The sequence below is a fragment of the Borostomias antarcticus genome, assembly GCF_949987555.1.
Source record: "Borostomias antarcticus genome assembly, chromosome: 17".
In the NCBI taxonomy this organism is placed as follows: Eukaryota; Metazoa; Chordata; class Actinopteri; order Stomiiformes; family Stomiidae; genus Borostomias; species Borostomias antarcticus.
In genome coordinates this window covers 5,819,875-5,843,826 of record NC_140250.1, presented here as the reverse complement: position 1 = coordinate 5,843,826, position 23,952 = coordinate 5,819,875, and the positions used below count along the sequence as shown (strand labels likewise).

Here is a 23,952-nt window from a genome sequence, read left to right as displayed (position 1 = left end):
ATCTTATCAGGATGTGTGCGTCTCTCATAGCTCCTCCCCTCCGTGTCTGTCCAGGTCCCGGCTATAAGAAGCGCAGTAAGAGTCCCCGCGTCGCCGACAAGAAGAAGACGGCCACCGGGAAGGCCAAGAAGATGGCGCCCATCCGTATCAAACTGGGAGCCATCGGTGCCAAGAGGAAGAAGAGCATCTCAGTGAGTATCAATATGGTGTGTACACTCACTGTACCGCACAGTAACAACACAACACAGGCATGGCCTTGGCATGAATGCGGGAGAAAAGCAGCGTGGGAGAGCTTGACTAACTGTCTGACAGAAACCGCCTGGCTGTTTGTCCGACAGATCCAATCGCCACACTTGTTTGTTTGTCAGCGCATCACTTTTCTGACTGGATAACAGGTGTTTGGATAACTGGATAACTTACTAACTCACCCTGTCTTATACCTTGCTGCCCCTTCTCACTAGTGTCCTTCCTTGTCTGCTTTCTTTGCTCTCCCTCTCCTCTCTCTCTCCCCTCCTTTCTCTCTCCCTCTCCTCTCTCTCCCTCTCCTCTCTCTCCCTCTGCTCTCTCCCCTCCTCTCTCTCCTCTCTCTCTACCTACCTCTCTCTCCCCTCCTCTCCCTCTCTCTCCCCTCCTCTCTCTCCCTCTCTCTCTCCCTCTCCTCTCTCTCTCCTCTCCTCTCTCTACCTACCTCTCTCTCCCCTCCTCTCTCTACCTACCTCTCTCTCTCCCCTCCTCTCTACCTACCTCTCTCTCTCCCCTCCTCTCTACCTACCTCTCTCTCCCCTCCTCTCTCTCTACCTCCCCCCCCCTCTCTCTCTCTCTCCCTCTCTCTCTCTCAGAGTGAGGATGTAGATGAGGAGGAGTCGGAGCAAGAGGACTCCAGCGTCCACAGCTCCTCGGTGCGGTCAGATAGCTCCGGACGTGTCAAGAAGAACAAGAGAGGACGGCCAGCCAAGAAGAAGAAGAAAAGTAAGATGGAAGCTTTAACCTATGTGTCAGTGATGGTGAGATCAAGATATTCTGCTATACACTTATACTTCTGTATTCTGTATTCAATACTTCACCTCTTCTCCTGTTTTCGTTCGTTCGTTCGTTCGTTCGTTCGTTCCTTCCTTCCTTCCTTCCTTCCTTCCTTCCTTCCTTCCTTCCTTCCTTCCTTCCTTCCTTCCTTCCTTCTTTCCTTCCTTCCTTCCTTCCTTACTTCCCAGTGCTGGTGGAGGAGGAGGGAGACGGTTATGAGACGGACCACCAGGACTACTGCGAGGTGTGCCAGCAGGGCGGGGAGATCATCCTGTGTGACACTTGTCCCAGGGCCTACCACCTGGTCTGTCTGGAGCCAGAGCTGGAGAAGGCCCCCGAGGGCAAGTGGAGCTGCCCCCACTGCGTGAGTACAGCGTCGTTGTTGACAATGACCATTATGGGCAGTATTTACATCGGAATAGTGAGACTAATTCCCTGTGGTGGGAGGTTATGTTCATAGTTAGTTAGTTAGTTAGTTAGTTAGTTGGTTGGTTGGTTGGTTAGTTAGTTAGTTGGTTAGTTGGTTAGTTGGTTAGTTGGTTAGTTAGTTAGTTAGTTAGTTAGTTAGTTAGTTAGTTAGTTAGTTAGTTAGTTGGTCAGCAGGATCATGCAAAAACCTCTAGAATGATTTTCATGAAACTCGGTGGAGGGGTGTAGCATGGGCCAATTTAGAACCCATTAAACTTTGGAGCGGATCCGAATTACGAGGTGGATCCACAAACTATTTTCACCTTTGTTAACATTGCCAGATATAGCTATAACTATAGCGTAATCAATAGCATCATGGGAAGGATTGATTCAGCTAGCTAGCTAGCTACCTTGCTATTTTGCAGGTATTAGCACCAAAATAGTTGAATCTGACGGCATGCATCACGGGCTGGGGTCTGCGCTCTCCAAGTGCTCTTCTAGTTATATTTCCTTATTATTTATTTTTTCTAGCTTGCTTGAGTTTCTCTTGGTCTGGTCTGGTCAAGTAGACAGAATAGTGGCTTTATGGATTAGATGTACAGTACAGTAGATCCCTATCAGTTGGTACTCTGGTGCTGAAGTGCTGGAGTCTGCACGCAGCTCAGGAGGTAGAGCGGCCCACGGGATCTGAACCCGGTTTGATTCCAGCTCCCGGAGTTTACCGGGAGCAAGACACTGAGCCCCAAAATCGCTCGTGCGGCACGGTGGTGCAGTACTTAGTACTGTCATCTCACAGCAAGGTCTCCAGGTCTTTCTGTGTGGAGTTTGCATGTTCTCTCCGTAGAACCCAATATGAAAAACATCCAGAAGAACAGATCGCTAACGCTGTCCCTCCGTGACAATGACGGACGCGGCTCATGCACGCTCCCTTGTCTGCTCCCGCCTGCTCTTGGGGGAAGGACGAAGGGATGGGTTAAGCGGTTGGTTAAGTGCAGAGAACATTTTATCTGTGGCAGCCTACTGCATGTGTGTGTGCGTGTGTGTGTGTTCATGTCGCCCATTGCACGCATGTGTTGAGTGTCAAGTTGTATGACAAATAAAGCCTTCTTCTTGAATGAATGAATGAATGAATGAATGTCTTTATTGTCATTGTACAAGTACAATTACTTCAAGTACTTCTTCTTCTTCTTCTTCTTCTATGGTATGACTCTTCTCCTCCTGCTCTCCCAGGAGAAGGAAGGGATCCAGTGGGAAGCGAAGGATGAAGAGTTCGAGGACTTCGAGGAGGAGATGGAGGACACCGTCGTGGGCGTGGCGGTGGAGGCAGCGGTGGGCGGCGGCGGCGCCGGGGCGGGGCCAGCGCCGGGGGCGGAGGAGGAGGAGGACGACGACCACATGGAGTTCTGCCGGGTGTGCAAGGACGGGGGGGAGCTGTTATGCTGCGACACCTGCACCTCCTCCTACCACATCCACTGCCTGAACCCGCCGCTACCAGAGATCCCCAACGGAGAGTGGCTGTGTCCGCGCTGCACGGTGGGTCATCGCTCCTACTGGCGCGGAATCTGACTCCCCTTTCGCGTTCAGTTCGATCTGCGCTCTTTTTCCGACAAAACAAGTGTTTATACAGTTTCTACCGCTCAGCAAAAGACCAGAACGTCACAAGATGAGCAACTTGCCACAAAAAATGCAAGGCTGTTTTAGGTTTTAAGATGACCACATCACAATGCGAGCCTATGACTAGCTACTGCTAACATCCACGATAATAAACTACGAGAGCACTTGGAATACGTAATAGTTTACAAGTAATACATTCATGTATTATATTATTTATCCCCACTCACATTTATTGTGGTTAGCCTACATAAGATACTTAAAACTCAAAGATAGTGAAGGGGAGTCGGATTCTGCTGGAGTCGGAATTCGGTACAACACCGGCGCCAAGGCTAATCTGAGTAGCCAGACCTCTTGCTTTGGCGAGAAATTCTGGGAACAAAGTCTGATATTCATGGACACCAATGAAAAGACTGGATTTTGTGCGCGGAGGATGATTGGCCCACAAAGATAGCGGGTTGTGCAGGGAGGCTGATTAGACCTCTGATTGGTCACTGGCCGCAGCTTTCCACTTTTCAAGTATTGCTAACTAGTCAAGCTGTCAGTAGCATACTGTATCTGGCACTTAAAATGCAATTTAGGCTACTTGGACTTTCTTCCACGTTTCTTCTCACTTCACAGAGTTGGCTAGCTACAGTTTTCTCCTTCTCTGGGCTGGATGAGTTTTTCATTTAGTCCTGACTATACGCTCCCGATGAAATATGTTCAAATGCAGCTGGATTTGAAAGGTAGGCGCTGGCTCCTCCCCTATTCCAATGTTTTGTGGCGTTTTACTCCAGACTAGCACCAAGGCTAACATCAGTCAGCTGGTATGGGTGGCATTTTTATCTCAATGTAGCCTGGCTCCACCCCCTGAATCACACGCCCACTTTAATTTTCGAAATGCGATTCAGGCTCTGGTGTTGCTCTCGTCTAGAGTGATTTCTGGGTTGGAATTCCAACCAAGCCAATCAACGTCCTTTGAATGCGATGACGGAAATAAACTGCACGATGTGATTGGTTAGATGATGAACTAATCGCTGAGGATTCTCTCTTCGGCAACACCCATTTGGGAAAACGGCTACAATGGGAGCCTGTTCAGACTGAATAATGAAGTGAAATGAAATGGTGGTTCAGTCTGAGTGTCAGGCTAATCTCCTTTGTTTTATTCTATTGTACTATTCTATCCTATTGTGTTCTGTTGTGTAGTATTCTATCGTTTTCCATTCTACTCTGATCTATTTTGTTTTGTTCTGTTCTATCCATTTTACTGTCTGGGGTAGAATAACAAACTCTTTGCTGTGGAATCCCCTGATGTCCGTTTCTCTTCCCCCCCATAGTGTCCCCACATCAAAGGGCGCGTCCAGAGGATCCTCCACTGGCGTTGGGGGGAGCCCCCGCCCCCCGTGCCTGTGCCCCCCGCCCCCGATGCCCTGCCCGACGCCCCCCCTCCGCCCCCCATGAAGGGCAGGGCTGAGAGGGAGTTCTTCGTCAAGCTGGTGGGACAGTCGTACTGGCACTGCACCTGGATCACAGAACTACAGGTGAGAGGGGGTAGAATGAGAGGAGAGATAGAATAAGATCAGAGGAGAGATAGAATGAGAGGAGAGGAGATATAGAATAAGAGGAGAGCAGATATAGAATGAGAGGAGAGCAGATATAGAATGAGAGGAGAGGACAGATAGAATGGGGGAGGGGAGCTAGCCTGGCTCCAGCCCCTGAATCGGACGCTCACTTTAATTTTCTAAATGTTATTCAGGGTCTGGAAAGGATCTCATCCAGAGTGATTTCTCGGCTGGAATTCCAACCAGCCAGTATTCACTAACACCTTATCAACACAGCCAGTATTCACTAACACCTTATCAACACAGCCAGTATTCACTAACGCCTTATCAACACAGCCAGTATTCACTAACGCCTTATCAACACAGCCAGTATTCACAAACATTCAACACAGCCAGTGTTGACTAACACCTGATCAACACAGTTAGTATTCATTAACACGCCACCTGTCCTTCCATACTCCCTTCCTCCTCCTCCTCCTATCCTTCTCCTCCTCCTCCTCCTCCTCCTCCTCCTCCTCCTCCTCCTCCTGCTCCTCCCCCTTCTCCTCCTCCTCCTCCCTCCTCTCCTCCTCCTCCTCCTCCTCCTCCTCCAGTTGGAGATCTTCCACTCGGTGATGTTCCGTAACTACCAGAGGAAGACGGACATGGACGAGCCCCCGGCGCTGGACTATGGCTCCGGGGACGAGGAGGGGGGCGGGGCCAAGAGCGAGAAGCGGCGTCTGAAGGACCCCCAGTACGCAGCGCTGGAGGAGCGCTTCTACCGATACGCCATCAAGCCTGAATGGATGATGATCCACCGCGTCGTCAACCACAGGTAGGGCCGTGTGTGTGTGTGTGCGTGAGTGTGTGTGTGTGTGTATGCGCGGGTTTGTGTGTGTATCCGAGTGTGTCTGTGTGTGCATGCGTGCGTGTACTGTATGTATGTGTTTGTGTGTTTATGTGTGTGTGTGTGTGTGTGTCTGTGTTCTCACCTATCCTGCGTCTGTCGTGGTATGTCCCAGCCTGGATAAGAAGGGGGTGTACCACTACCTGGTCAAGTGGAGGGACCTGACCTACGACCAGTGCACCTGGGAGAGAGACGACCTGGACATCCCAGAGTTCTCCCTGCACAAGGCCAGCTACTGGAGACACAGGTAGGCAATGTTTTTAGGTGATACAATTAGGGCCTTGTTACATTCTTTATATGGGCCTCAAAGCTAAGGCCAGAATCCAGTTTCTTGCCTGGCATTTCATATTCAGTGACAGTGTTTTTAACACACACACACGCACACACACACGCACGCACACATACACACACACACACACACACACACACATGCACACACACACACACCTACACACACAGGGTTCACCTACAACTGTCTTTTATGTGAATCGGGACGTGATCCATTTCTGTGATGTAAATTACACAGCGTGGTTTTAGGGGGCAGCTGAAATATTAAAACGCTTGGCTAACAGGTTTTTACTGTAAATCCGTGTGCTGATTGGTTGCTGTGTTGTCGGGCTGCAGGGACGAGGTGATGAAGGAGGACCAAGACAAGCCCCGGAGGATGAGGAGTGTGAGGCTGGAGGAGAGTGAGGAGGGGTCCAGCTCGCCGGTCAACGATGTGAGTTACTGCAGCGGGGTCTGCGAGGTAGACAGGCGGCCACGCCCCCACGCCGCCACACCCCCACGCCGCCCACCACCTCCTGTGATTCCTGTCAGCCAGCTGTCAATCTGACACGTCATCCACTTTAACGCTCTTCCCTCTCTCCTCTCTCTCTTCTCCCCTCTCTCTCCCCCCTCCCTCTCTCCTCCTCTCCTCTCTCTCCCCCTCCTCAACTTTCCCTCACCACCTTGCTGTATCCTCCCTCCCTCCCTCCCTCTCTCTCTCCCTCTTTCTCTCTACTTCCCTTTCTCCCTCCCTCTCTCTCCTCCTCTCCTCTCTCTCCTCACCACCTTGCTGTATCCTCCCTTCCTCCCTCTCTCCCTCTTTCTCTCTGCTTCCCTCTCTCCCTCCCTCCCTCTCTCTCTCCCTCTTTCTCTCTGCTTCCCTCTCTCCCTTCCTCCCTCTCTCCCTCCCTCTCGCTCTTTCTCTCCCCCTCCCTCCAGCCGACCATCAAGTACGAGGAGCAGCCTGACTTTGTGACGGTGACGGGGGGGACGCTGCACCTGTACCAGCTGGAGGGTTTGAACTGGCTGAGGTTCTCCTGGGCTCAGGGCACCGACACCATCCTGGCCGACGAGATGGGCCTGGGCAAGACCATCCAGACCATCGTCTTCCTCTACTCCCTCTACAAAGAGGTGGGGGGCTGTGTGTGTGTGTGTGTGTGTGTGTATGTGTGTGTGGGGGCTGGGTCACTCTCTCTCATTGGTCTGTAGTGGAAACCTCCTATCTCCATGTTGGTGATTTTTATTTTTACATGACCTGAAAGCTGGGACTACCCTTTACAACCTCTGAGCGCCTCCCGGCCCTGGGACCCATTACATGTATTCTAAACAGTTAATCAATATGTGATTTTATATTCAAAAACATAGAAATCTGAATGTTCTTCTCACCGTTGTGAAAACATGCTATTTTAGAGATGCAGGGTTTCTGCCCGACAGCTATGATATGCGACGGCCACTTCTGATTTGGTCCCCAAGTAGGGCAAGGTCATTTTTCAAATCAGCGAGCAGAGAGAAAGGGCTTCAAAAATCTGAGCTGTTCACACTTCAGGATAAGATCCCTTTTATTTGTCAGATGTAATGTAAGGAGTACAGTCACAGTGAAATGTTGCTGCCGACTCCAAGATTATGCTCAGTAATAGATAGACTCCAATACTCAATTTACAAATAGTTCCAAGAAGTTACACAAATTACACAATAATTACCATACCTACAGTATAAAATAAGGGTAAGAAAGATAGATATAGGTCTGGATGGATTATGTACATCATGTACATACCTGACATGCTATATATGGATATGAAGAAAGAAAGAAAGAAAGAAAGAAAGAAAGAAAGAAAGAAAGAAAGAAAGAAAGAAAGAAAGAAAGAAAGTATATATATAGACATTGGCATTTGTATGTGGTTATGTAGTAGATATTATACTATATACACTACACTGTATACTGTATGTTCTATATACACATATATTATGTTCTAGGACATGGGCTTTGATGTCAAAATATGACTATTTAGTGTTCCTAAAACTGTGGTTTGTTATATTAAGTGGGTTCTTCACAACTTCAACTTTTGTAATATGAAAAAAAAAAAAAAAACATTTTGCTCATAGCACAATTCAAGGTCTGCCGAGATGGAGTCCAAAACACCAGCGGCTGCCACACAGAGTCATTGTCCATCAAGGTTGTTTTTCAGATGCTACATTGAGATTGTGCAGTGTGGCGTTTCTCACCTGAATGTCCCCCACCCCTCTAGGGTCACACCAAGGGTCCATTCCTGGTCAGCGCCCCCCTGTCCACCATCATCAACTGGGAGCGCGAGTTTGAGATGTGGGCGCCGGACTTCTACGTGGTCACGTACACGGGGGACAAGGACAGCAGGGCCATCATCAGAGAGAACGAGTTCACCTTCGACGACGCCGCCATCCGGGGCGGCAAGAAGGTCTTCAAACTGAGAGTGAGGAGGAGGGGAGGGAGGGAGAGAGGGAGGGAGAGAGAGAGAGACGGAGAACTGGGACATGAAGAGAGATAAGGCTTCTGTTTTCTCAAGACTGATTGCTGTCTTCTAACTTATCTTTCTCTCCCCTATCCCTCTCTACCCCCTCTCTCCTCCGTATCCCTCCTCTCCTCTCTCCTCTCTTCTCCTCCCTCCTCTCCCCTCCCCTCCACTCCTCTCCCGTGTCTTCTCCTCCATCTCTTTCCTCTCCTCTCCTCCACCTCCCTCCTCTCCTCCCCCAGAGAGAAGTTCCTATCAAGTTCCATGTCCTGCTGACCTCCTATGAGCTGGTCACTATAGACCAGACCTCCCTCAAGTCCATAGACTGGGCCTGCCTGGTGGTGGACGAGGCCCATCGCCTCAAGAACAACCAGTCCAAGGTAGGGCGTGTGTGTGTGTGTGTGTGTGTGTGTGTGTGTGTGTGTGATATGATACAATACGATAGCCTTTATTGATCCCCGGGTGGGGAAATTTGATTGTCACACTGCACAGGCAGGAAGAGAGTAAAAAAACATTCAAGATATGGCAGTGTACTGTACTAAAAGAGACAATATAGAAGCAAATAAATACATTAAGAACAAGTGTCTCAATCCTCTAAAACTATCTGTGCTATAATACATATTATACAACAGCTATTTCTGACCGCGCATTGTGATTGGCTAAGACGCATTCCAAGCAGTGCCTTAAAACCCTATAATGGCACTGGGTTAATCACCAAATGTATTCCTGCTCCCTATCGCTCGTAGCGTACTCGTGTTGCCTAGCAATTGTAATCAAAGTGGGAACTAACTGTCGTATCGCGGAGGTCTGAAACAACATATTTAAGCAAGACTGAACACTATAAACCCGTCTTTTTCCAAAATAAAATTAACGACAGTGCAGTGCTGTTGTATAAAAGCAATAAGACACTGGAGGTCGTGCTTTACTGTGGTTATTGGCACGGCTGTGGTGTCTACGGCGCTCCGCTTCGCATCGTGCCTGCGGCCGCACCACAGCCCTGCCAATAAACCACAGTGAAGCACTCCCTCTCGTGTCTTATTGCTTAAGTAAATATGAATCTAAAATAGTAAAATATGCATGGCATCAACATCAGTCAGTATTAAAAGTGCAAGTAGAGGGAGGGGGGGGGGCAGACCTACAGAGACAGACAGACAGCAACATCAATCAGAGGTCCTTGAAGAATAGAAGAAGAAAAAGGTAGTAGTGAGAAAGTAGTGAAAAGGAGATTAGAAGCAGGAGCGGTGTGTGCGTGTGTGTGTGTGCGTGTGTGTGTGTGTGCGTGTGTGGGTGTGTATGTGTATATGTGTGTGTGTGTGTTTGCTATATCCATTAATATGAATTTAGATCAACCACAAGTGTGTGTGTGTGTGTGCGTGTGTGTGTGTGTGTGTGTTTGTTCTCTCTCTCCACCATCAGTTCTTCAGGCGTCTGAACGACTACAAGATCGACCACAAGCTCCTGCTGACGGGAACGCCTCTGCAGAACAACCTGGAGGAGCTGTTCCACCTGCTCAACTTCCTCACCCCCAACCGCTTCAAGTACAGAACACACACACACATACCCACACACACACACGCACACACACACACACACACACACACACACACACACACACACACACACACACACATACCCACACACACGCACACACACACACACACACACACACACACACACACACACACATACCCACACACATACACACACACACACACACACACACACACACACACACACACACTGTATACATGCACACACACACAGACAGACAGACACACACACACTTTATACACACTCACAATCAATCTTGACTTATCTGTTGACCCCCACAGTAACCTGGATGGCTTCCTGGAGGAGTTTGCTGACATCTCCAAGGAGGACCAGATCAAGAAGCTCCACGACCTGCTGGGACCCCACATGCTGAGGAGGCTGAAGGCCGACGTCTTCAAGAACATGCCGGCCAAGACAGAGCTGATCGTCAGGGTGGAGCTCAGCCCTATGCAGAAGTGAGGGGGGGGGGGGGATCAATGAGGAGTGGGATGGGAGGAGGGAGGCAAGGATGATTGGAAAGATGGATGGATGGAGGGATAGATAGATAGATAGATAGACGGACGGATGGATGGATGGATGGATGGATGGATGGATGGATGGATGGATGGATGGATGGATGGATGGATGGATGGATGGATGGATAGATAGATAGATAGATAGATAGATAGATAGATAGATAGATAGATAGATAGATAGATCGATAGATAGATAGATAGATAGATAGATAGATAGATAGATAGATAGATAGGTGGGTGGATCGATGGATCGATGGATCGATGGACGGATGGAGAGGGAGATGATGAGGAAATTAAAAGGGTGACGGCAAGAAAACAAAGATAGGGAGCCTGATGGACCAGAGAGACGTGGCGAGAGAGCCACCAGTAACCCTCCTCCACCTCCGTCTCCGAGCAGGAAATACTACAAGCTGATTCTGACCAGGAACTTCGAGGCGCTGAACTCCAAAGGGGGCGGTACCCAGGTGTCTCTGCTGAACATCATGATGGACCTGAAGAAGTGCTGCAACCACCCCTACCTGTTCCCCGTCGCCTCCATGGTGAGAGAGACGCGCGTAGAACCACACCTCCGACCCTCATCCCTGCTCTGTTCTCTCCCCGCCCCTCCTCTCCACAATCAGCCAATCGGGCTGTACGACAAGGCCAACCAATTATATTACTGGCACACTTCTCCAATTACCCCTCAGTTGCAGAATAGCGACATCTTGTGGTGAAGCTGGGAAGTGTGCAGATACATGTTTGTATGTTGGACACTTTGTTTGGCCACAAAACGTTTATGAATATGTATTTTCTGTGAATATATAGCAGGGTTAGCTCCCTTGTCCTAACAGCTTGATGATTGGTTGATATTTTTGTGTATTTACAGTGACACTGTGTGTGTGTGTGTGTGTGTGTGTGTGTGTGTGTGTGTGTGTGTGTGTGTGTGTGTGTGTGTGTGTGTGTGTGTGTGTGCGTGCGTGCGTGTGTATGTGTCTTATTATCTGTCCTATAGGAAGCACCTAAGACAGCCAGCGGGGCGTACGAAGGAACGGGCCTCACAAAGGCTTCTGGGAAACTGACGCTGCTGCAGAAAATGCTGAGAAAACTGAAGGAGCAGGGTCACCGTGTGCTGGTGTTCTCACAGGTACACACACACAGACGCACGAACACACACACACACACACACTCAGACACACACACACACACACTCAGACACAGCAGGATCACCGTGTCCTGGTGTTCTCCCTAGTACACACACACACTCACACACACACACACTCAGACACAGCAGGATCACCGTGTCCTGGTGTTCTCCCTAGTACACACTCACACACACACACACACAAAGCAAATCAAATCAAACTTTATCTGTATAGCGCATTTCATACACAGAGGCAACACAATGAGCTTTACAGAGAGCAATGGAGTGGGGGTGGGCATAGGTCTCGCCCCTACATATTCCAGAAGGAAGCAAAATAACTGTTTCACCAGGGGGCCAGAAAAGTGACCTGTAAAAATTCTTCCCTGACCTCTCCCAACGAGACGATCGAGCAAGCTCCTGGAAAATGTTTGTCTATTGGCTAAGAACATATACAGAGCACTAAACATGGGCTAGGAGGGGGTTGTAGGAGACAGGGGGAGTCCACAGGACCTGTTTAGAGTATAAGAGGGAGAGACACTAGGGAGGAGGACAGGGTTAGTGGCTGTACTAGACATCCACAGCAGACACAGGGGTATCTATCGGACTCAGGGTGGTCTCCGACCATGGCCTGGAGGTAGGAGGGGGCTGATCCTTTCATTGCCCTGTAGGCTAGTGCCAGAGTTTTAAACTGGATGTGAGCCGCTACAGGGAGCCAGGTAGAGAACGGAGAAGGAAGGTTGTGTGGGAGAACTTGACTTCACATACTCATTCACTGTACTCACATCGTAAACACAACATGCTCTCTCTCTCTCTCTCTCTCTCTCTCTCTCTCTCTCTCTCTCTCTCTCTCACTCACACACACAAGCACATTTCTCCTCACCTCCTCCTCCTCCCTCCCTGTAGATGACGAAGATGATGGACCTGCTGGAGGACTTCCTGGACTTTGAGGGTTATAAGTACGAGAGGATAGATGGAGGCATCACCGGAGCTCTGAGGCAGGAGGCCATAGACCGCTTCAACGGTGAGACACACCGTCTCTCTCTGATACACTACTAATACACTAAACCAGTACGACTGGAATATGGATGCTGGTTATTTGAATACATTTTTGAAAATTTGTATTTGTTCAATGTAGTTATCGTTATTGCATTTGTTTCTATCTCCTCTGCTCTTTTCTCTCTCTCTCTCTCCTCTCTCTCTCTGCCCTTCTCTTTCTCTCTCTTTCTCTCTGCCTCTCCCTCCCTCTCTGTCTCTCCTCTCTCTCTCTGCCCCTCTCTTTCTCTCTCTCTCTCTCTCCCTCTCTCCCCCCCCCCCCCCCACTCCCTCTCTATCAGCTCCTGGGGCGTGTCAGTTCTGCTTCCTCCTGTCCACCAGGGCGGGGGGTCTGGGTATCAACCTGGCCACAGCCGACACCGTCGTCATCTTCGACTCTGACTGGAACCCCCACAATGACATCCAGGTAAGCCGGCACCATCGCTCATCCTGGAACGGTACCACGAGTTCACACACTGTTTCATACATCAAATTCATCCCCGTCCCCGACTTCCTACGTATGTCGACCTTGTCTACATTACATTACAGTAACACGCTTTCATCCAAAACGACTTACAATAATTGCATTTAACGTAGGAAGTCAGTGTACTACTACTAACCAGAACTCACAAGGGCATCTCCTTTCTAAACAGGTGACTAGAGCATAATCTAGCGCTGAAGTGCATGAGCAGCAAAATACCTATGTAGTACTCTCTCTCTCTCTGCCTTTCTCTCTCTCTCTCTCTCTCTCTCTCTCCTTCTCTCTCTTTCCTGCTTTCCTAATTCTTTCTCTCTCTCTCTCTTTCCCGTTCCTTTCTCCCCCGCCCAGGCGTTCAGCAGGGCCCACCGTATCGGCCAGGCCAAAAAGGTGATGATCTACCGCTTCGTGACGCGCGCCAGCGTGGAGGAGCGCATCACCCAGGTGGCCAAGAGGAAGATGATGCTGACCCACCTGGTGGTGCGGCCCGGCCTGGGCTCCAAGGCCGGGTCCATGACCAAGCAGGAGCTGGAAGACATCCTGAAGTTCGGCACCGAGGAGCTCTTCAAGGACGAGATCGAGAGTGAGGGGGAGGAGGGGGGGGGAGGGGGGTCGGAGGGGTGGAGGGAGAGGGAGGAGGAGGGGGGGGGTGTGGAGGGAGAGGGAGGAGGAGGGGGAGGAGAGAGAAGGAGGGAGGGACATTTAAGGGGAAACGGCAGGGGAAGCTAGGGTGCTGTTAAGCCTCTCTGTTGCGGTCCCTCTGGAGGAGAAGGAGTTTGTTTAAAAGCCAGCGCTCACTCAGTAATCTCTACCTCAGGTGCCGGAGGCAGCGTGTTGAAACGGGGGAAGAAAGGAGCAGCCACCAACTACAGTCAGTCACACTTTCACACTTTCTTATCAGCTTAGCTTTCATTTAGTCACCTTTGTCAAACCATGTACTGATTCTGATTCTGGTGTACCCAAATCACCTACCTGTATGCAACTTATTTCTTTGTTTGTGAATAGCCTTTTCACATTCCATAGCTTTTATAGTGTAATTGGCGCTCACAAATTACCTTCAAAATACTCCTTTCTGTGTAATGTATATATGTATAGAAATATATTATTCTCTAGATGATTAAAAACCTGTTGTCTGTGGTGTACGGTGTCCAGCTGGGGACACCAGGGACGACGAGGGCAGCGTGATCCACTACGACAGCGGCGCCATCGAGACGCTGCTGGATCGCAACCAGGACACCCCGGATGACACAGACATGCAGAACATGAACGAGTACCTGAGCTCCTTCAAGGTGGCCCAGTACATGGTCCGGGAGGAGGACAAGGTGAGGGGGGCGGGTGAGAGAGAGGGAGGAGTCTCCAGTTCAAACCTTGGTAACTTTTCTGTGTGTACTTCCTACTCTCTAGAAACATACAGTAACTATTCTAGAAACACATCAACAACTACTCTCTAGAAACACACAGTAACTATTCTAGAAACACATCAACAACTACTCTCTAGAAACACACAGTAACTATTCTAGAAACACAACTACAGCTTGAGGAGAACACAACTACGCTCTAGAAACACAACTAACTCTCTAGAAACACAACTAACTCTAGAAACACAACTACTCACTAGAAACATAACTACTCTCTAGAAACATAGATAGATAGATAGATCTATATTCTCTATGAAACATCAAAAGAAGTGAAGATGCATGTCCCTCTGCCCCGTGTGTCCAGATTGAGGAGATCGAACGGGAGATCATCAAGCAGGAGGAGAACGTGGACCCTGACTACTGGGAGAAGCTGCTGCGCCACCACTATGAGCAGCAGCAGGAGGACCTGGCCAGCAAGCTGGGCAAGGGCAAGAGGAACCGCAAGCCGGTCAACTACAACGACGCCGCGCAGGAGGACCAAGGTACGGACGCAGCACGGAACCTTCCGGAAAGACCTTGGTGGCGAAAATATGACGTTACTCTAGAGCAGTGGTTCTCAACCTTTTTTTGTGGGGGGGCCCTGTACTACGAATCTAGTTCAACATATCCAGGATAACCTTTCGCTAGGCTCTCTTGAGTAAACTAAACAACCGCAATCACGGATAAACGGTACTACAACGGTGGCTATCAACTTGTTAAGTCTACCCAGCTGGTCCAATCTAGCTATGAGCGTGTTCATGGTAAAATGAGAGGTATTTGCACTGAATGACCAATCGCACACCTTAGTATGGGTATTCGGACATGGAAAAGTAGGCTATAAGCCTACGGAAAAAAGGTATTTCAGAAGGCCTATAACGTCATTGATTGCCAGGCACTGATGCTAATAATTCAACTAAAATATAGTATATATATAGTATATATATATATAGTCTACTACTCTGAGTTCCTCTTTGTTCGTTGGAATGGGAGGCTAGTCTAATACATCAACAATAAAGACTTGAAAATTGAATAAAAAATTAGTGTTTTACTTCTCCGCATCACCTTCAACCAACATGAAACAGTAGGCTAATAAAACACCAGCCAGTGCATAGCCTACAGTCTGTGGGACTGTAAACGCACAAGTTCTGGCAAAATAGGGCTCAAGCAGCTGACTAAGTCATTCCGCAATCTAAAGAGGGTTCCGGAAAGCTAAAGAGGGTTTTGTCAGTCTGTAAAAAGTCTTCCTAAAAGAACCTCTCACTATTCGCGCACTGAGATTATTTTTTATTGCACACTGAAGAGCCATATGGGATGCCATTGCCCTTTTCCAAGTGAATTGATCAGCAGGTAGTGCTTCATACATTTTGATCCCTAATTTGGAACTGGTTAGCTCATAAGTTACCATGGCGATATAGCACGGTGAAAAGTGATCCACCTTTGTGATACAGATAAACCAGGCTTGAACCTGAAGTTATCGTGCTAACCCCATAATCCTGTTTCATAGTACATGGCCCTGGACCCCTGGTTGAGAATCACTGTTCTAGAGGTTGTCACATACAGTAAGTGTGTATAACCTCAAGCTGAATTGGTTAAACTGGTTCTTCATTAGCCAGCGCTATGACGGTGTTTATGGGGGATGGTCGCATGTGTTTGTTGTCAGTATCTTCTCAGCTCCAGCTCCATGTGAGGAGCGTTAAGCCTTGGTTGAGGATAGAATATCCAACACAGTGACGTCCATAAGAGGAGCACTAAAGACTGTCTTAGAATGAGAAGCTTAAATGTTTTCAAAGTGTATATGAGACTGAAGATGTTGGATGATGTGTGTATCACTGAGATGTAACTTTTTTTTATCATCTTAGGATGCTGTAGCGAACGGGGGGGGGCAGTAGAGAACTCGCCCCAAGCGGGGATCAAACCCACGATCTCCCACTTCCAAACCGGAATCGCTAACCGTCAGGGGCTCTCTTGGCGGAGCTGTTAACGGCCGTTAGAGGGTCGTTACTAGGGGTATAACCAGGGGCGGAGCTAATGGTTCATTACAGAGGGGGCGGGGACCTCATAGTGGGCCCCTATAGGCTGTATGGAGATGCAAGACAGATCCAAGGGGAAACTTATGTAGACGGAACGGAAAGAAATGCAGATTACAATTAGGTGTTCTATTTCAGCACCATGGACAGCGCCGTGGATTTATCAATAAATGGTGGCCTGCTGATATTTAAGCAACACAACTTCTGTCTTTTATTTTACCCATAATTTGCTCAAACCTCAGTCAGATAAAGGATGGAAAATACGGCAGACAAAACTAGCAGGGACACAACAGCAGACTACTAAGTGTTCAAGCAGTGTGTCACAATAATACATATAATCAAGAAGACAGCGGTCTACAACACAAGCAGCGACATTTTTGAAAAAGGTAGCCAGATAACCAGCATCTATGACAAGATTCAGGGGAGTAATTGGAGGAGAGGGTGCTTGTTCCCTCAGCCTAGCCACTGGAGTTTCCGTACTATCATCTTGAACGTCACCATCATCATCCCCATCACCACCACTAACATTTTCTTGCTTGGCTACTAGCAGCCGTATCATTATCATCAGGATCATCGACAACATTTTCATCATCTGTGTCTTCTTCATTTATTTAATCCAAATCTGCATTGTTTTCCACAGCTACCTGTACGTTGCTAGCTGGCAAAACATTTATTGACAAAAAAAAATTGATATCACAAGTTGACCCCGGGAACCGAACCCGGGTCGACGCAATGTATAATCCTGCTATGTGACGAACGAACAAACGAATGAACGAAATAACACACACGACTGAAAATATACCCTCCGCTAGCGGTCGCTGGGCGGAGCCAATTTTAATAATAATAATAATAATAACAATAATAATACATCAAATTTGTATAGAGCTTTTCTGGGTACCCAAAGTCGCTTCATATAGGTAAAAATACACGTTTTCATCCCCAGCGATGCATATCATCACATTTTCATATCGCGATATCTCATGGGACGATATATCATTACACCCCTAGTTGTTACACTACGCTTGGGGCGAGTTCTCTGCCCCCCTACAGATGCTCCTCTGTGTTGATCATGCTGCATGCTGCTGTGCTGGCGTTCTCTGTGCCGTGTGTGAGGTACTGAACGGGCCGAGCCTATTGACGGGGCACCGTGTGCTGTTTCAGAGTGGCATGCTGGTATTTCAGATAACCAGTCCGAATACTCGGTGGGCTCGGAGGAGGAGGACGAGGACTTCGACGAGAGGCCAGAGGGTGGGTGTACTGTAGAAGACTGTACGGTACTGTGCTGCTAAAGAAATGGAATTCAGCCATTTTTAGAGTGATAGAAATGGAACCTGGCCTTATCGAAATATGTTATGACTCTCTCCCTCTCTCTCGCTCTCTCCCTCTCTCTCGCTCTTTCTCCCTCTCTCTCCTTCTCTCTCTCCCTCTCTCTCTACCTCTCTTTTTCTCTCTCTCTCCCTCTCTCTCCTTCTCTCTCCCTCTCCCTCTCTCTCTCCCTCTCACTCTCCCTCTCTCCCTTCTTCTCTCTCTCCAGGTCGCAGACAGTCTCGTCGTCAGATGCGGAACGAGAGGGACAAGCCACTACCCCCCCTACTGGCCAGAGTGGGCGGCAACTTGGAAGTACGGAGCCCTCCTGCCCTTCTAAAAACCTCAGAAAAAAAAAAATCTGATATGAAAACACGCACGTCACAATCAAACGAGTGTGAGAACGCCCGCCGTTAACGCCCGTCCTCCTAACGACGGCCCGTCTCTGTCTGCAGGTGTTGGGCTTCAACACGCGCCAGCGCAAGGCCTTCCTGAACGCGGTGATGCGTTGGGGCATGCCGGCCCAGGACGCCTTCTCCTGCCAGTGGCTCGTCCGAGACCTCCGGGGCAAGAGCGAGAAGGAGTTCAAGTGAGTTGACGGTTAACGGCGCTCTCTCCCTCCACGTCTGACGTCTGTGGCGTCGAAATTTCTCCCAGTGAACCAGGCGTGTTCTCTGTCTCCGCCCCCCCCCCCCCCCCCCCCAGAGCGTACGTGTCCCTGTTCATGCGTCACCTGTGTGAGCCCGTGGCCGACGGCTCGGAGACGTTTGCGGACGGCGTTCCCCGGGAAGGCCTCTGCCGGCAGCCCGTCCTCACACGCATCGGGGTCATGTCCCTGGTCAAGAAGAAGGTCAGAGGTCAACCGGGGTCAAGGGTCAAAGTGCCCCAACAGAGAGGGAACAACGTAGAATAGAGCGTAAATAGAGTTGACAGACAATCATATGTATTATTTATAAAGTAGAATAGAAGAGATTTTGAAAGGACAAGCCAAACATAATAGAAATTGCCCATAGAACAATCTGAATATGAATCAGTTTTATTTGCCAGGTAGTTTTTACACATACTATGAATGTGTTCTGGTCAGTTGGTGCATAATACTGATAGAGACAACATTAGACAGGGTGCAAGGACTAGACAGTATATACAATATATATACAATATACAATATACAAAATGGGGATGGGTCATGGTGGAGCGCGCTGTCCTCCCCCATCTGCAGATCCAGGAGTTCGAGCACATCAACGGGAGGTGGAGCCTGCCGGAGCTGAAGCCCGAGGTCACCCTGGACTCCAAGTCCTCACGAGCCTCCTCCCCCGGCTTCAAGACCTCCACGCCCACCCCTGAACCCAGCCTCACCAACACGCCCTGCACCTCCAAACCAGGTGAAACACACACACACACACACACACACACCCGAACCCAGCCTCACCAACACGCCCTGCACCTCCAAACCAGGTGAAACACACACACACACACACACACACACACACACACACACACACCCGAACCCAGCCTCACCAACACGCCCTGCACCTCCAAACCAGGTGAAACACACACACACACACACACACACACACACACACCCGAACCCAGCCTCACCAACACGCCCTGCACCTCCAAACCAGGTGAAACACACACACACACACACACACCAGAACCCAGCCTCAACAACACGCCCTGCACCTCCAAACCAGGCGAAACACACACACACACACACACACACACCAGAACCCAGCCTCAACAACACGCCCTGCACCTCCAAACCAGGTGAAACACACACACACACACAGACACACACACCAGAACCCAGCCTCAACAACACGCCCTGCACCTCCAAACCAGGTGAAACACACGCACACACACACACACACACACACACACACACACACCCGAACCCAGCCTCACCAACACGCCCTGCACCTCCAAACCACGTGAAACACACACACACCAGTGTTAATTTTGACAGCAAATTTTGATTTAGTTTTAGTCATAGTCTTTTGACTAAAATGCTATTTAGTTTGTCATATTTTAGTCATCTACTGTAAATGGTTTGTTTAAGTCTGGTTTTAATTGACAAAATAGCATTAAGATTTTAGTCGACTAAATCTACAGTAGTACACTAAAATAGAATTGGTTTAGTTAAAGTGTAATGTATTATTTAACTATTTCTCTAGAATTTCCAAACTAATACTACTGGAGGAAACATCTACTGTATTAGACTGATGGACAAAGCTGCTGAATTACATTTCTATGCGCTCTCTTTGCCTGTGTTCAATGTTTGTTCAGTATGAGCCACGAATTTCATGGAAATCTCAGCATCCTGATTGGATCTCATACCAAATATTTGTTGACGAAAATGTCAATATTTTCGTCATAGTTTTTGTCATCATAAATGTGTTTTTATTTAGTTATTGTCTCGATATGTGACTGACACACACACACACACACACACACACACACACACATGAAGGAATGCACACGCACACACACATACATAGTATACTATATACACATACACACACAGTACACACAGAGGGATATACACATACAAGCTGCACACACAAGCACAGACAGACAGACAGGCAGGCAGGCAGACAGGCAGACAGACAGGTAGATATACAGGCAGACAGACAGACAGGCAGATAGACAGACAGACAGACAGACAGACGGACGGACGGACGGACGGACGGACGGACGGACGGACGGACAGACAGACAGACAGACAGACAGACAGACAGACAGACAGACAGACAGACTGTTAACACTCACACAGTGAAGTCTCTGCAAGCCCAGCAGAGGGCGCTCCAGGTCTGTGTGCAACTCTTCATTGTTACATTGTTTGATGATGGCCGAGATGACCATGAGTCCTGTGTGTGTGTGTGTGTGTGTGTGTGTGTGTGTCTGTGTGTGTGTGTGTGTGTGTGTGTGTGTGTGTGTGTACAGCTACCCCCTCACCTGTGGACAAGCCAGAGAAGAATGGGAAGGAGGGCGAGAGGGAGGAGAGAGAGAGAGAGAGCCCGTCTGAGACGGAGAAGGAGAAAGAGGAGGACAAGGAGGCGGAGAGCAACGAGAAGCCACGCCCCCCCGAACAGGTCAGAGGTCGACGCCATGGACGCCGCGGCTCTGACGGCGGCCGCGACCATCTTCGTCTGGATCATAAGCTCTGCTCTGTCTGTCCACAGCCCGCCACCATAGAAGAAGAACCGCCCCGTGACGCGTCTCCGAGGACGACTACGGACCAGGAAGAGAGCGAGACGAAGGAGGAGGACACGGCCGACGCCCAGACCCCACCTCCCGCCCCCGCCGAGGAGGAGAAGGTGGAGGAGGAGAGCAGGGAGGAGAAGACGCCCGGAGAAACAACAAAGCAGAAGCAGGAACAGAAACAGGGCTCTGAGGCCAAAGAGGAGAAAGCAGGTAACCTTACTGGGACTGGGGTGAGTCTCAAAAGTCTCCAGTGACGTCCTTCGCTTGACTCGCCCTCCTCTCCTTCATTTGCACTGGTCGGGGGAGGAGAGAAGCAGATGCTGGAGAGGAATCTTATTGGCCCTTTCTTCTGTCCGTCAGAGTGATTGACAGGCATGCTTGATGACGGTGTCTCTGCTTACAGATGACGAGACCGTGGAGGAGGAGAGGAAGGAGGAGAGGAAGGAGGAGAGGAAGGAGGAGAAGAAGGAGGAGAGAAGCGAGGAGAGCGCCGCCGTGACAGAAGCAGCAGTCACCAAGGAGAAGATGGAGACTCAGCCCTCTGATGTGAAGAAAGGTGGTTGATAAAAATGTTATCTATCCATCCATCCATCCATCCATCCATCCATCCATCCATCCATCCATCCATCCATCCATCCATCCATCCATCCATCCATCCATCCTCTGACCAGACTCATCTTTCTTTCTCTCTCTCCACCACAGAGGAGGTGAAAGTTGAAAAGGATTCTGGGAAAGAGGTCAGGGGGCCGAAGGAGGAGGTTGCCAAGGGCAACGGTAGACCCCCCGGCGAGCGTCCTCGCTTCATGTTCAACATCGCTGACGGAGGCTTCACAGGTACAGACCCCCCCCCACACACACACACACACACACACCTACACCTGTATCACCGGTACTGACCCCCCCCCCCCGCCACACACACATACACACACACACCTGACAGACCCCCCCCAAACACACACCTGTATCACAGGTACAGACCTCACACCTGTATCGTGAAGTCCACACCGACATCCATCAGCGAATGTATTCTCAGTATTACAGGTTGTCTTAGTGACACTGATTCAGTGTCCGTCTTTGGTTGTGTTTGGTTGATGCTACGTTGTTGTTATGACGTTCCCTGCTTTACCAAAACACAACAGGTGTCACGTCTTTGTGCTGACACCAACTTTCTCTATAGTACTGATGTATGTACACTCAGTATCAGTATTGTAGGTTGTTGGATGGATGGATGGATGGATACTGTACATACTGTATTGAATGTTGTATTTGTTTTTTTTGTGTGTAGACCCCGGGGAGAATAGTACATTAGTAGACTAATGGGGATCCTAAATAAACATGAACTTAGAACGTAGAACCGGCGGTTCTCATACGTTCTCACACGCTGTTGTTCCCCCCCCTCCGCAGAGCTGCACACGCTGTGGCAGAACGAGGAGCGTGCGGCCGTGTCGTCGGGGAAGATGAACGAGATCTGGCACCGCCGCCACGACTTCTGGCTGCTGGCGGGGATCGTGCTGTATCCTTCACAGAGTGGTTGCCACGGCGACGGGCTCCCGGCGATGTGTTTATCCGTGGGCGTGCGGGCGGAGGCGGCGCCGAGTGATTCATGTAGCGAAGTCGACAAGTCGGCGAGGGCTCGGCGCCGACGTTGTCGGCGGAGTCTACAGAAGCCCCATAATGCAGTAGGGGCAGGATGGAGAGACGTTCTCTCTGTTCTCCGTTCTGTCCGCTGTGTTCCCGGGGTCCGGTGAGACCGTTCCTGATCTCGTGAGCTCACGTTCTGTTTCTCTACACGTCTGACTACGCTGCCGTACAAAACCCCAGAGGGGATGTCAAGTGTACTGACTAACGTTGCCGAAAAGAGCGAAAACATTTGCCCCGCTGGGAAAAGTCTTGAATTCAATTATTTGCTGCTCTTTCAATAAAGTTAATGCCCACTAGTTGTGATTGAAGCGCTGCCTTGCAGCATCGATACTAACCTCCTCGCGGGCGGCGCTGTTGTTAGGATTTTTGTCTTTGACTAAACGGTCAAAACTTTGGCTGAGTGCAAACAGATTTCTCTTGAGAGTTGCCTGTGGAGAAACAGGATGTGAGCTCACCAGGATGGTCTCGGCAAATCAGGATGGTCTCGCCAGGCCAGTATTTCTGTGGCCGTGCAGGATGTGAATGTGTTTGAGTGAAGCAGCTATAACCTAACCCTATCCACTGATAAACAGATACAATCACATAGCGTTTCGTTTCCCTGATGGTCAAGATCTAGGATGTAGACGTTTGATCCTAAAGGTGAGCTGTTGTGACCCTTGACCCTGTCAGTCATGGGTACGCGCGGTGGCAGGACATCCAGAACGACCCCCAGTTCGCCATCGTCAACGAGCCGTTCAAGTCGCAGGCCAACAAGGGGAACTTCCTGGAGATGAAGAACAAGTTCCTGGCGCGGCGCTTCAAGGTACGACACGACATCACACCGCATGACAAGGCACAGCTGGTGACACAACAAAACACATGACATGTCAGCATGACAAAGGGGTTTTAAGCAGCGCAGTGTGGTTTTAAGCGGTCAACATGTGTCCGTCTGTCCGTGCGTGTATGTGTCTCGTAGCATGACATTTACCGTTGCACTCCAGCAGGGGGCAGTAGAGATCGCTCATGAACCTGCACCGCTTACTTCACCACCCGGGTGTGATTTTTTTTGTTTTTTAAGGTAGTGATGAACATGTGACGCTGTAGCGTTCAGCACCCTAACGCTACATAGAAGATATACTCTGGAGTTACGCGTGGAAGTTCTTGAACCCTGGGGAAGTTTTGTTTGACTTTTGAATGAATGTTGTCCAAAACCCCTAAAAAGCAGATACTGGGTTGACAGATGGAGGGGTGGGGGGGTAGTGCTGACCGCTGCGTTTGTGAAACAACACTCATCCTGTTTTTGACAGCCTCACATGCTTCACACCCTGACCTCAACATCCGCATTTTGCTCCTTTCAGGGTCTATCTCTCTCTCTTTCTCTCCCTCTCTCTCTGTCTCTTTCTCTCTCTCTCTCTTTCCCTCTCTCTCTCTCTCTCACTTTTTCTCTCTCTCTTTCTCTCTCTCTCCGTCTCTCTCTTTCT

At 49.4% G+C, this 23,952-nt stretch overlaps 1 protein-coding gene across 1 annotated transcript in view; it reads left to right on the top strand.

Annotated features, from left to right (window-relative positions):
- The window catches only part of chd3 (chromodomain helicase DNA binding protein 3), a gene marked incomplete at its 3' end in the record, with an annotated part of 38,177 nt that overhangs the window by 5,084 nt on the left and 9,141 nt on the right, over positions 1-23,952 (top strand). Inside the window, exons 6-37 of the mRNA XM_084451641.1 lie at positions 55-206; positions 840-969; positions 1,209-1,384; positions 2,659-2,961; positions 4,359-4,562; positions 5,177-5,397; positions 5,585-5,716; positions 6,094-6,190; positions 6,676-6,867; positions 7,983-8,183; positions 8,465-8,602; positions 9,639-9,760; positions 10,055-10,228; positions 10,686-10,827; positions 11,280-11,411; positions 12,312-12,429; positions 12,743-12,867; positions 13,270-13,501; positions 13,736-13,789; positions 14,071-14,240; positions 14,641-14,818; positions 17,525-17,590; positions 17,877-17,962; positions 18,103-18,236; positions 18,353-18,497; positions 18,867-19,029; positions 20,591-20,739; positions 20,830-21,081; positions 21,299-21,407; positions 21,554-21,685; positions 22,256-22,364; positions 23,162-23,294. Coding sequence (XP_084307767.1) covers positions 55-206; positions 840-969; positions 1,209-1,384; positions 2,659-2,961; positions 4,359-4,562; positions 5,177-5,397; positions 5,585-5,716; positions 6,094-6,190; positions 6,676-6,867; positions 7,983-8,183; positions 8,465-8,602; positions 9,639-9,760; positions 10,055-10,228; positions 10,686-10,827; positions 11,280-11,411; positions 12,312-12,429; positions 12,743-12,867; positions 13,270-13,501; positions 13,736-13,789; positions 14,071-14,240; positions 14,641-14,818; positions 17,525-17,590; positions 17,877-17,962; positions 18,103-18,236; positions 18,353-18,497; positions 18,867-19,029; positions 20,591-20,739; positions 20,830-21,081; positions 21,299-21,407; positions 21,554-21,685; positions 22,256-22,364; positions 23,162-23,294 — 4,871 coding nt within the window. The remainder of the gene's footprint in view (positions 1-54; positions 207-839; positions 970-1,208; positions 1,385-2,658; positions 2,962-4,358; positions 4,563-5,176; positions 5,398-5,584; positions 5,717-6,093; positions 6,191-6,675; positions 6,868-7,982; positions 8,184-8,464; positions 8,603-9,638; positions 9,761-10,054; positions 10,229-10,685; positions 10,828-11,279; positions 11,412-12,311; positions 12,430-12,742; positions 12,868-13,269; positions 13,502-13,735; positions 13,790-14,070; positions 14,241-14,640; positions 14,819-17,524; positions 17,591-17,876; positions 17,963-18,102; positions 18,237-18,352; positions 18,498-18,866; positions 19,030-20,590; positions 20,740-20,829; positions 21,082-21,298; positions 21,408-21,553; positions 21,686-22,255; positions 22,365-23,161; positions 23,295-23,952) is intronic.